The 12,730-nt window shown below is 38.0% G+C and overlaps 1 protein-coding gene across 5 annotated transcripts in view; it reads left to right on the top strand.

The window, feature by feature from the left end:
* The window catches only part of LOC131156653 (synaptotagmin-2-like), a 47,146-nt gene extending 34,891 nt beyond the window's left edge, over positions 1 to 12,255 (top strand). For all 5 annotated transcript variants that reach the window (XM_058110504.1, XM_058110505.1, XM_058110507.1 and 2 more), the window contains 2 exons: positions 10,617 to 10,748; positions 11,920 to 12,255. In XM_058110504.1, the coding sequence (XP_057966487.1) occupies positions 10,617 to 10,748; positions 11,920 to 12,051 (264 nt within the window). In that variant the 3' untranslated portion in view covers positions 12,052 to 12,255. The remainder of the gene's footprint in view (positions 1 to 10,616; positions 10,749 to 11,919) is intronic.
* Positions 12,256 to 12,730: the final 475 nt, after the last annotated feature.

The raw sequence follows: 12,730 nt of genomic DNA on the forward strand, positions 1-12,730 counted from the left end.
TTAATATTTGCAATGGGTTTGAAGGACTGAAATCAAGTGGGCCTTGTGTGAAGGGGCCCAAGTTTAGTTGGTCGATGAAGACCAAACTAGTGTGGGCCGGGATGAGGAAGGCCTATCCTCCTAATGAGGCTGGAAGTTTTATTCAAAAATATGATAAGAAGCCGAACGGAACTGAGGAGGGGATGGGAGAGTATTCATGCTCATGAAGGGCTGAATTGCAATGATGGGCAGTGGGTTGCAGCCAGTAAAAAGGAAGACAGAACAGATGGTAGTTGTTAGTGCATGATGATCCTTCTCACAGAAGGGAGGAAAGCTACAACTCCATCAGGAATGCTTGGATCGGATTACAGGATTTGAACTTAAATTTGAGAAATCAATTTTTTCCTTTACAATCAGATTTTGAGGAAAATCAGAAGGCTACTCCTTAAGAGGAAACAGAGTTAGACTCTCTTTTTTGATATGGAGGATGATATGAGTAGCGTGTGTGAATTTGAGAAGGAACTGTTAGTTGCTTAGATGAGAGCTAACTTGATGAAGAAAATGGACTATTTCAATTACTCGAAGAAGAAAATGAAGATGAGGATTCATATGGCTTGAGGCAGAATACACTAGCTGATAACACCTCAGAGCAAATGGGGAATGAATGCTGATGGTAGGGATCACACATGTACATAGATAGATAAACATTCTATTAATCATTTTGAAATCAATTGAATACCGTAAATGATAAGTGGTCTTTGACTCTTGACCCCAAGCTTAATATCCTTTGTGTCGATAACTTTAATGTTTCCCCCTTGGGTGTTGGGGGGGAATAATGATGATAAGGTAGGTTCTTCTTTAGGGATTTAGGTTCCTCTGGAACTAGTAATGGTATCCTTCCCCTCCTTATTTAGCTTTGTATTGTTTTTAATACTGTTTGCTAGAGGGAAGATTCTAGTAGGGGGTGGGCTGCGAACTCAGCTCTGAGGGAGGTGATAGTGACTTTAAAGACTTGCACAAACTCGTACAAGACTTGGGCTTGAAACTAGTAGATGTCGTCGAAATGAGGTGAGGTTGGGTTTGAGCCCCAGAACTTATGAGAGAAAGGAGAAAGTTTAAAAATAACTAGAAATTTGGTTTCTTCTATTAATTATGAGGGGGTAAGGGATTGGGAAGGGTGGAAAGTGGGTTAAGATATGAAGTTTATTAGTTAAATTGCGAGAGGCATAGTTACCAGAAAACACTCACACCCTAGTGGACCACGTATTGGTACAAACTTTCCAAAACGTGGTACGTTTTCATTCCAGAACGCTTAGTCTAATGATCCAAAGTTTTAGTTCTATATTTTTCCCATATCATATCTTTTTTTTAGGTAGGAGTGGGTCTCATCACATTTTAGTTCTATTTTTGTTATTATTAATCTATTCCACAACAAAAAACTCTCTTCTAGATTTTGAAACAGCTCTATATCCTCTCCAAAATATAAAAGTGATAGTACACTTTTTTCTACAATATATCTAATTAAGTATACTTCTAACATTCCACAGTTTAGAGCATGTGTTGTACCGCAATCCCGTTCTCCTTCTTCAAACTTGAACATTCCGCACTCTAGGCAACATAGATGTCTTGGGGGTATGAGGAAAAGGAGCCTGATCAAGGAAGTGTTATCTAAGGACTCCCCAGACATTGTTCTAATTTAGGAAACTAAAATGGAGATGATCAACCGAGGGACGGTTAGGAGCGTTAGGGGCATTTGATGTAGGGAATGGGACTTCTTACCCTCTCGAGGTGCCTCTAGTGGTGTTAGTTACGTGGGACCCTCAAACTATCTCTAAAGTGGACAACTTAGTGGGGTTCTTTTCCCTTTAAGTTCTTGTCAAAGCGAAAGGGAGGGGCCAATGGTGGGTATCCTCAATGTATGGTCCTCCTAGACCAACTCTTAGGATTGCTTTATGGGATGAGCTTTATTGGATTTTTTTGGGTTTTTCTCACCTAGGTGGCTACTGGAGGGGATCTTAATGTGGTTAGGTTTGTGGGGGAGAAGAAAAGGGAGTGTAGTATTAATGCTAGTATTTTGAGAAATCAAATTTTATAATTTGGGGATATATAATTTTATTTTATCGTTGTTGGGGGGGGGGGGTGGAGGCTGGAGTGGTTACTAGTAGACTTGAATCACTTGATAGATCTTTGTTCTGTAGTGACTGGAAGATTTTTCTAATCTCTCTCAAACTGTACTCTCGAGACCTACTTCTACTTCCCTATTATTCTGGAATCTAGTATGGTGTTGGTCCCACTTCTTTTAGGTTTGAGAATATGTGGCTGGATCACATTTCTTTTAAGACCATAGTGAGGAGCTCAAGGGAAGAATATATAGGTAGGGTTTGGGAAGGCTTTAGGTTTATAAGCAAGTTGAAACGTTTGAAAGAGAAACTGAAAACTTGGAATAAAAAAGAGGTGTTTGGAGATGTTAGAATTAGAAAGTCTAGCTTCTTAGGTGAGCTGAATTTTTTGGATAGAAAGGGAGAGAATAATCTTTTAGAGAGTGAGGAGGCAAAAAGGATCTCTTTTAAAAATGAATTGGAAGATGTGATTTTTAAGGCAATGAGGGGCTGGAGACAAAAGACCAAATTTAAATGGGCCAGAAAAGGTGATTGTAATAAAGGTTTTTTCCATAGGCTAGCTAAAGAAAGATGTGGAAAAATATGATTAGGGAGTTGGGGGTGTGGGGAGGGAGAATTATTAATGATAATGATCTTGATAGGATTGTCTATGAGATCTCTAATTTTTTCAATAATCTTTATTTTGAGGAAGATTGTAGATCGATGGTTGAAAGATTAGAGTGGAATCCCATCTCTAGGGATCAAATGCTTTGGTTAGAAAGACCTTTTGATGAGGAGGCAGTGAGGGGGTTAGCTTTTGAGATGGAGAGTGATAAGGCTTAGGGTCCAGATGATTTAAACTTTTAATCGCTTTCTTCCAAGATTGTTGGGATACTGTAAGGATGGCTTGCTTAAAGTCTTTGCTGAATTTTATGGGAATGGATTTTGAGTAAGAGCACTAATTCTACTTTCATTACCCTTGTGCCTAAGAAATCAAGGTCCATTAAGATAGAGGATTTTAGACCTATTAGGCTAGTTTTTAGTGCTTATAAGATTATCACCAAAGTTCTAGCTAATAGGCTGAGTGCAGTGTTTGATAAGATTGTTTCTACAAATCAGAGTGCTTTTGTGTGAGGTAGACAAATAGTGGATGCTATGCTGGTGGCTAATGAGGTGGTGGAGGATATTCGTAGGAGGAAGAAGAGGGGACTCATATTCAAATTGGGTTTTGAGTAGGCTTATGATAGGATTCGTTGGAGTTGTTTGGACAAAATTTTTGCAATAAAGGGTTTTGGTGAGTATTGATGCCATTTGTTAACAGGTTGCTTATCTAATGTATAGTTCTCAAATGGTGTGAATGGAGAACATAAGTCTTGGTTTAGGGCTTCGGGAAGTATTAGACAAGAGGACCCACTCTCCCCTTTTCTGTTTGCCCCAGTAGTTGATGTAGTGGGTAGAATGGTGGATAGGGCTGTTGATTCGGGGTTGGTAAAAGGTTTAGAAATGGGGAGGAGAGGGAGTGGTGTTTTCTCACCCCTAGTTTGCGGATGATACTATTTGCTTTCTAGATGGTCATGACCCTTATTTAAGATTTATATTGGATATCCTCAATGTCTTTGAGAGGTTGTTGGGGCTTAAAATAAATATAGAGAAAAGTGGTTTAGCAAATATTAAAGTACCCCCTGAATGTGTTAGGGAGCGGGCTTATGAAGTGGGTTGTGGTATTTTAGAGTGACCTCTAACTTAGGGGGCCCTTTGGGGGGCAATCTTGGATTCCTTGGGGGTAGAATCACCCTTATTTAGGCTTGTTTATCTAGTATCCCCCTTATATTATTTGTCAATTTTTAAGATTTTGGTGGGGATTGCAAATAAGATTGAGAAAATAATGAGAGATTTCTTATGGTTTGGAGTTGGAGGTTTCCAAGATCACTTAGTAAGGTGGGATGAGGTCTGAGAGTCCAAAATGGGGGAGGATTGGGTCTTGGTAATTTGGCATCTAAAAGCATCACTCTACTACCTAAATGGTTATGGCGTTTACCCTTAGAAGATAATTCCCTTTGGTATAAAGTGATTAGCAGTAAGCATGGGTTGGTGTGAATGGGTGGGATACCGGTGTTAGTTTGCTATGTTCTTCAGAGAGTCCATAAATATTTGTTTCTCAGATTTATCCCTTATTTGCTCCTCATATTGATTTTGTGGTAGGGGAATGATATTCTATCCATAGTTTATCCTCATCTCTTTGAATTGAGCTCAAGGCAGGATAGTATGATTTCTTTCTTTGTGGTTGATTTGGTTGGCCCTCTGGTTTCTTGGAACTTTCATTTCAAAAGATCTCTAATTGATAGAAAGTTGATGGAACCTTCCTCCTTGTTGTCGTTATTGAACAGTTGTCATCTTTCTTCAACTAGGGATACTCGGTCTTGGGCTTTGGATCATTCGGAGGCGTATTCTTGTAGATATATAATTTTTTTTTTCTTTTCTTTTTTGGGTTTTTGACCTATTCTAATTCTTGTTTTCCTCTATAGTTATATATCTGGAAGGAAAAAGCTCCCCCAAAGATTAAGGCTTTCATTTGCTTGGCTGTGCTTAATAGAATCGATACTAATAATTTGTTGCAAATCAGGAGACCTTTGAAGGCCTTTTCTCCAAATGTTGTGTGCTCTATTATTTGAATTATGAGTCAGCATCTCATTTGTTCTTGCACTCTAATTTTCTTGGAGTATCTAGAATGAATTATTCAGTGTGTTGGGAGAAGCTTGGGTTTGTCTAGTGTTGGTGGAAGGAATGCTGGCTATTTCTTTTGAAGGTTTTGGAAGAAGGAAGGATAAGGCTGTTCTTTGGAAATGCGGTATATTTGCAGTTGTATGGGGATTATGGTTGAAGAGTAATGCATGGATTTTTCATGGAAAAAAAAAAAAATTGAATTGGCTGTTGGTTTGGGAAAAGATTCAATACTTGGCCTCCTCATGGTGCGTTTGCTTTGGATGTTTTAAGGGAGCTAGCTTTTTGGAAATCCAGCAAGATTGGATGAATTTTTTGCTTTGACTTTTCATAGTGTTTTTAGTTCCTTTTTTGGTACTTCTCCAAAATTTTGGTGGGAGATGTCTTGTTCTCCACTTTGTGAATTCTTCTCTTATTAATGAAATCTTTTCTTTCGCTATCCAAAAAAAAGAAGGGTTGAGAAAAAAAGGAATTCTAAGCCCACAACCACTAGGGGAGCATTAGCTGAAGTTTTGAGTTGAGTTAAAGACAATGGGGTGGATGTGGCCAGGCCCAAGGGTGTTGGGTTGAAAAGTGTGGGGTTCATTTGGAAGAAGAGAAGGATGCCTTTAATGATGAAGAGCAGAGTTCAGAAGGTGTTTAGTGGGGTGTTCTGCATCATACAAACTTTCTAGGAGGCTAGTCGATGATAAACATACAACAACTGGAAGATCATTTTCCACTCAATGAAGGATCTTAGTTAGTAAAGGATCTTAAGAACGATTCTAATGAGACTAAGAACGATTCCAACATGCTTTCTTGTTTTTGATGTCTAATATGAGGGATGTGTTTTGGTCTTATGCTGATTCTGGATCAGATGGAAACTTGTTTTTTTGATTCTGTAGATTATATGGGCAGTATGTGTGATGAGAAAGGAATCACAGAACATGTTTTCAAAAGGGAGGATAATATGCCTAATCATCCAAATTTTGGTTTTGAAACTGCTTTTAAAGACCTTGTGATTGTGGAAGATGTCTCTTGGCATGATCTGTAGCAAACTAAGGGAAGTCCTAAGAAGAGATCTTGAAGATGCTCAGGTTGGTGCAGGCAATGTAAGGAACATGGATCTCTAGGTAAAAGACTTGAATAGTTGAATGTAAAGGATATTCTGTGTGATTCAATTTTTTTTTTTTTTTTTGGGGTGGGGGGGGGGGGGGGAAGGCTGATTATCTGATAGGAGTTCCATTGCTAGAAATTTATAAATCTAAACAAGGTATTTTCCCATCCTATTCGGTCTAATTATACAGTTCATGCTTTATGCCAAATGGAGGATTCTAATGAGGGAGATGCTTTTGTGATTAGTACTTGTGGGGTGGGGGTGGTAGGAGAGACTAGATATGCAACGTTGAGGACCTGTTTTAAAGTTAGCTAGTCTTTTAGGGCAAGAGGTGAAGGCGAGATTTAGTCTTAGAACTTGGGAAAGAAAAAAAGGAAGGTTGAGAAAGAACTAAAAAATTCTTTTTCTATCTAGCATGTGTTGGGCCCCGCCCTCCCGGGGGGGGGGGGGGTAAGGGTATAGGAAAGAGGTGAAAGAGTTAAAAAGCGAAGATTATTAGTTGGAATGTTAGGGGTTTAGGGCATTTTAGGTAGCGGGGTCTGATTAGGGAAGTTTTGGTTTAGGCATTCTCCACGTATCATGCTTCTTTTGGAAACTAATCTTGAGAGTGTTGATTTTTCTTTTTGGGTGGGGGTGGGGGCGGGGGCGGGGGGCAGGGATTGAGGCGCATTTGGGAGGGTAGGTGTGTAAGGACTAGGAGGGTTACTTTGAGCATGTAGAATTTCGATAGATTCATTAGAGATTGTGGCTTGAGGGATCTCCTTTTTAGTAACATGCTTTTCTCTTGGTCTATAAGTGGTGCGAGGGCTGTTGCTAGTCAATTATACATGTTTGTGTTCTCTAGGGAGTGGGAGAATGAGTTTTCAAATCTCTCTCAAACTGTTTTATCTAGGTCAGTGTTTGATCATTTTCCTATCTCTTTTGGAATCTAGCAAGGTTACTTGGCATCCTACTCCTTTTTGTTTTGAGAATGTGGCTAGATAATGATTCTTTCTAGTCTTTTGTTTGGGATTCTTGGAGTGGATTTGGAGAGGGGTGGGAAGGGTATAATTTTATGAGTGAGCTTAGTTGTCTTAAAGAGACCTTGAAAAAGTGGAATAGAGAGGTGGTTGGTGATATTAGGATTAGAAATGCTAGCATTTTGCGTGAGTTGGATTATCTAGATAGAAAAAGAAGAAGATGATGCCTTTTGGACAGTTAGTAGGTTAATCAGGCTTCGTTGAAGAATGAGTTGGAGGATTTGATTGTTAAGAAAGTTAGGAGTTGGAGGCAAAAGACTAAATTAAATGGGTTAAAGCGGTGATTGTAATTCAATCCTTTTTCACATGTTAGCTAATGAGAAAAGGAAAATTAGTGAATAATTGAGTTTGGTAGGGGTGAGGTTATTTTGGATCCTTCTTTGATTGCATTTGAGATCATTGCATTTTTCTTAAATCTCTATACTAAGGAGGATGCTTGCAGGCCTATGACCAAGGAGTTGGATTGGAACCCCATTTTGGGACCGATGTCTTGTTTGAAAAGGCCATGAGGAGGAGGAAGTGAGGGTTATTGTGTTTGGGATGGGAAGGGATAAGGCTCTGAATCTGGACGGGCTTAACATGGCTTTCTTGGAAGAAAGTTTGGGATGTGATTAAAGGGAATTTGCTGAAAATGAATTTTATTGGAATGGGATTTTGAGCAAGAGCATGAATCCCTCCTTCATCACTTTGGTGCTTAAGAAGAGTAGACCTATTAAGATTGCTGATTCTAGACCTATTAGTTTAGTATCTAGTGTGTAGTACATTATTGCTGAAATGTTAGATAATAGGTTGAGTGTTGTCTTTGATAGTACTACTTTTTAGGTTCAAAGTGTGTTTGCGGGGTGTAGACATAATGTGGATGCTATTTTGGTTGCTAATGAGGTAGTGGGCAACGTTTGGAGGAGAAAAGGGATTATATTGAAATTGTACTTAGAAAAAGCTTATGATAGAATTACTTGGAATTTCTCGTATAAGATTTTTGGTAGAAAGAAGTCTGGGGAGAGGTGGCATTCTTGGATGTGGGATTGCTTGACCCATGTTTTCTTTTCTTGCTAGTGACCGGTGAACCCAAATCTTTGTTTGGTGCATTGAGGGTGTAAGACAAGGGGATCCTATCTCCTTTTTGTTTGTGTTAATGGTTGATGTTTTGAGTAGATTGGTTGATAGAGCAATGGGTAAGGGGTTGGTGAAAGATTTGGAAGTGGGTAGAGAGGCGGTGGTTGTGCCCCATCTTTAGTTGATGATATTATTTTTGTCTTAGGTGATCGTAGTTCTTCTATTTTTAGTATTTAGACTCTACTAAATATTTTTGGGCGGGCCTATGGGCTTAAAATTAACTTGGGTAAGAGTGAGTTTGCTGCTATTAATTTGAGTGCCACTAGATATAGGGAGTTGGCCTTGTTGGCGGGTTGTGACATTTTAAATTGGCCCGTGTCTTACTTAGGGGTTGTCTTGGGTGGCAATCCTAGGTTGATGGGCTTTTAGGACCTAGTGGTGGCTGGTGATGGGCGTCCTAGCATTTATATAGGTGGAAAGGTGCATTGTTTTCCTTAGGGGACTGCATTACTCTTATTTTGGCTTGTCTTGCTAGCATCCTTTAATGTTTTTTTTTTGAAATGATGGTGTCCAAGGCTCTTTGGACACTCAACTAATCCACCGGGATAATGGGCCTGCCTCTCTACCCTTATCCACTTCAATACCAAGGTATTATCTCAAATGGAAAGCCGTAGCTCCCAAGACTCGAACTCTGGTCATTTAACTAAGAGAGCCTTGAGTTTACCACCTGAGCCGCCCTTTTTGGGGGGGTGGGGGGGGGGGAGCTAGCATCCCTTTATGTTGTCTATTTTTATGATTCTGTTGGGTATATAAATGTATAACTAGTATGCTGGAGAAAATTATGAGCAATTTTGAGGTTGGGGGAAAAGAGGGATCATTTAGCTAGTTAGGAAGTGGTATGTAGGTCTAAAATGGAAGGGGATTTGGGTCCTTGAAAGTTGGTTTTCAAAAACATTGCCCTTTAGGCTAGCTGACTTTGGCGGTTCCCCTCAAAGGATTCCTCTCTTTGGCATAGAATCAGTAAAATTTTGGGTTGCGTGTGAATGGTCGGGATCCTAATTTGGGATTTAGATGTTCTTTGGAAAGTCTGTAGACAGCTATTTCTCAGATTTACTTTCTTTTCATTCCTCATACTAAGTTTGTTTTGGGTGAGGGTTCTCAAATTTGTTTTTGGGAACATATGTGGGAAGGTAATGTTGCTATGCCTTCTTGAGATTTCCATTTTTGCAGACCTCTTAACGATAAGGAGATGGAGTAGCTTTCTTCTATGTTTTTGATTTTGGAAAATTGTCGTCTCTCATTTTTCCTGGTCTTTGGATTATTTGAGGGTTTATTCTTGTAAATATTTTTTTGTTCTTTTGAAGTGCTAATTTCTCCTTTCTGCTCCATGCAATAATTTTTATGGCCAAAGTTCCTTCAAAAGTTAAGTCTTTTATTTGGTTTGTTGTGCTTAATAGAGTTAACACCAACAATATGTTGCAAAGTAGGAGACCTTTGAAGGCACTTTCTCCGTATGTGTGCTTTTTATGTTTTGATAGTTCAGAAACAGTTTCCCATCTGTGTTTGAACTGTGATTTTATTTGGAAGATGTGGAATAAGCTTTTCAATTTATTGGGAGAAAGTTGGGTTTGGCCAGGCATGGTGGAGAATTTGTTGGTCATCTCTTTTTCTGCTTTTCGTAGAAGCTTGGATGCTGCAGCATCATGGAGATGTGCCTTTTTTGCATTACTCTCTGGTTTATGATTGGAATGCAAATTTGCGTATTTACTGGGAAGAAGTTGAATATTCCTTTGCTATGGGATAAGATTCATTACTTAGCATTTCTCTGGTGTGTTGGTGCTGGTTGCTTTAAAGGAATTGGATTCTCTGACATCCGATACGATTGGCTAGCTTTATTGGTTCCCTTGATGTTTCATCCTTCACTTTTTCCTACTTGTTTTTTCTGTTTTGGTTAGGACTTGGGAGGATTTCTTATTCTCTTTGTACATTCTTTATTCTCTCTAATGAAATCATCTTCTCCTGTTATTTTAAAAAAAACATTTACCATCTATTAAATAGAAATATAAATGGAAATGAGGATTCCTTACCATGTTTGTGTGCATGTATGTGTGCGCTCATGCATAATGAGAAGATTGATGAGATCATGACATGCCTCTGTGTGTGTATTTTATATATATATATATATATATATATATATATATATATATATACATGCATGTATATATTTACTCATACTGCAATCAACACACATTTAAAATAAAAATCTAAATAGTATCATGTAATTTGGAAGGATAAAATAATATACCGTTTGGGTCCGGGATTTATTTATTCTGTGGGCTTCTTTCAAACTGTTTTTAGGAAAGTTATTGCTAAAACCCACTTCAACCTAGTTAATTGGATCATTTCAGCAAATTGCCGTAAAGGTTTTTTTTATTCAATAGGGCTCACGGTTGGGTGCCTCACATTTCAAAGCACTGAAAGTAGAGGCTGCATCGCTTTAATGCTTAGGAAAACTCAACAATATCTGAATCAATATTGCCTTATATAGAACTGCCTTACCTGTTTTCCTGTGAAGGGACTAATGCATTGTATTATGATATATTTGAATGTACCATGGATAATGGTCCCATCTTTCCTTGGTTGCAGCATGTAAAGAAGAACAGAGATCCAAGATGGGAAGAGGAGTTTCAGTTTACGCTTGATGAGCCACCTATTAATGATAGAATACACGTGGAAGTTGTAAGCACCTCGTCAAGGATTGGCCTACTTCATCCCAAGGTACATATTCTGTACATTCAACTTGTTATGTATTTAGAACAGTTCATTTGATGTAAAAAATTGTTTCTTAATACTGGAAAGTTTTCTGTGGAATAGAAAACTATTATGCATCCATGATATATTTTTGCATATATTACCAGTATAATAGAAGATCACTTGTTGAAAGAGAGTGCTTCTTTTCATATTGGTGAATTGCAGGATTTTTATTGATGAACTGCACACCTTGTGTTTAAGGTGTGAGCGGTGCCTCTAGATTCCTGGGGGTATTTTACTCCATCTATTTTTCCATTTTTTTCTGACATGCAGCCTTAGTATGTACTCCATATTGCATGTAGAATTTTTTATATGTTCTAATATGAAGAAATCTGATTTTGTAAGATTGCATGACAATTTGGAGTTAGTTTTTGCTTAGCTAGCCCATGTACTTATTTGGTTGATCTTAATTTTCTACATTTTTTGTACTTGTGCTGCACAAGGCTCTTCAATTTTTGTACTTGTGCTTCACAAGGCTCTCCACATTATTTTTTAAATAAATGATTTTTTAACAGAATTTTTCTCCTTACCAAGCAAATAGGTGATCCATGACCAAGCCATATGGCTATGGTTGGGATTCACGAATGAATCCTTAGGAATGGGAAGGGATGGGGAATGGGGGAATGAGAATGAAATCAGATGTTTGGGATGATGGGAATGGAAATGAGTTTTGTGGAATTCCCTTGAGAAGAGGTGGGAATGACACTTTTGGTGGTAAGAGTGGATTTTACTACATGTTTAGTAAATTGGAATGGAACATAATCGATTTATCACTTGATCTGTACATGCTGCCCTTTCAAGTTTCCCATTCCATTCTTTTCGTACTTGATTCCACTCGCCGCCAACTAAACACGGCTTTAGGCCCACAAATTAACAATATTGCCCTATGATAACAACAAAAGGCAATAACACCTCGTGTCTTTAATCATTCAGATCCTACTTAAATACTTATGAATGGGAGTGAGTTCCTCTTCCCAGGGAATGGGAATGGTTAAAGTGTGGGATTCTTAATCCTACTTATTCCCATCATAGAATCCTCTTGTTTACGGTTGCTTACCTCAAGTACTTCTTTTGATTAGAAATTGCTGGTTTCTTTTCATGTCTAAATGCAACTTACCCTTTTCTTTTTTGGAATCAGGTATCTCTGGGGTATGTTGATATCAGTCTTTCGGATGTCGTTCACAACAAGAGGATCAACGAGAGATACCATCTCATAGATTCGAAGAATGGACGGATTCAAATTGAGCTGCAATGGAGAACTTCTTCTTGATTTTTTACCAAATTTTCTGTTCTACCGTTTGTTCCGAGATTAGAATCATTTATGGATGAGAGAAACAGATTTCATTTTTCTCAAATTTCAAACTTCCGACAAGATCCTTGTGTCTGTTGTCTCTGTACATGATTGTATCAACATAAACACAGAAGAACCAATTTTGTAACACCCGGCTTTTACTGATACATGACTTTTTTCTTACAGGAGATTCAAATATGGTACCCTTCTTTGTCCAAAAAAGGGGAAAAAGAAAAAGAACCTATGCTGATTTCCATTCTTGTTTACCTTTTTCTACATTTATTTATTAATTTGAGTAATGGGTTTATAGGTGCGCGACTATTAAGGGCTCACATGTTATATCCATTCTCAATATCAGGAATGACTTGGCATTTCCTTCTTTCTCTTTTCACATGAAAAGATTATCCCACATTTGGTTGGCAAAAATGAAAAGAATTAAGAGTAATTAAATGAAAATGTACAAATAAAACATTTAGAAGCTGATCAATTTTGTTTCACTTTATATTTTTTCACACCTTTTTGAAAATAAATTTTTGTAAGACATAGCATAAAATTATATTTACTTATATCATTATTTAGGCAATACGAATAAAATATAGGAAATAATAATCAATAGTGATTTATGATTTTTCAATTTTGTAGCATCGGAGTTTGGGCC

This window comes from Malania oleifera, chromosome 5, assembly GCF_029873635.1.
Source record: "Malania oleifera isolate guangnan ecotype guangnan chromosome 5, ASM2987363v1, whole genome shotgun sequence".
Lineage (NCBI taxonomy): Eukaryota > Viridiplantae > Streptophyta > Magnoliopsida > Santalales > Ximeniaceae > Malania > Malania oleifera.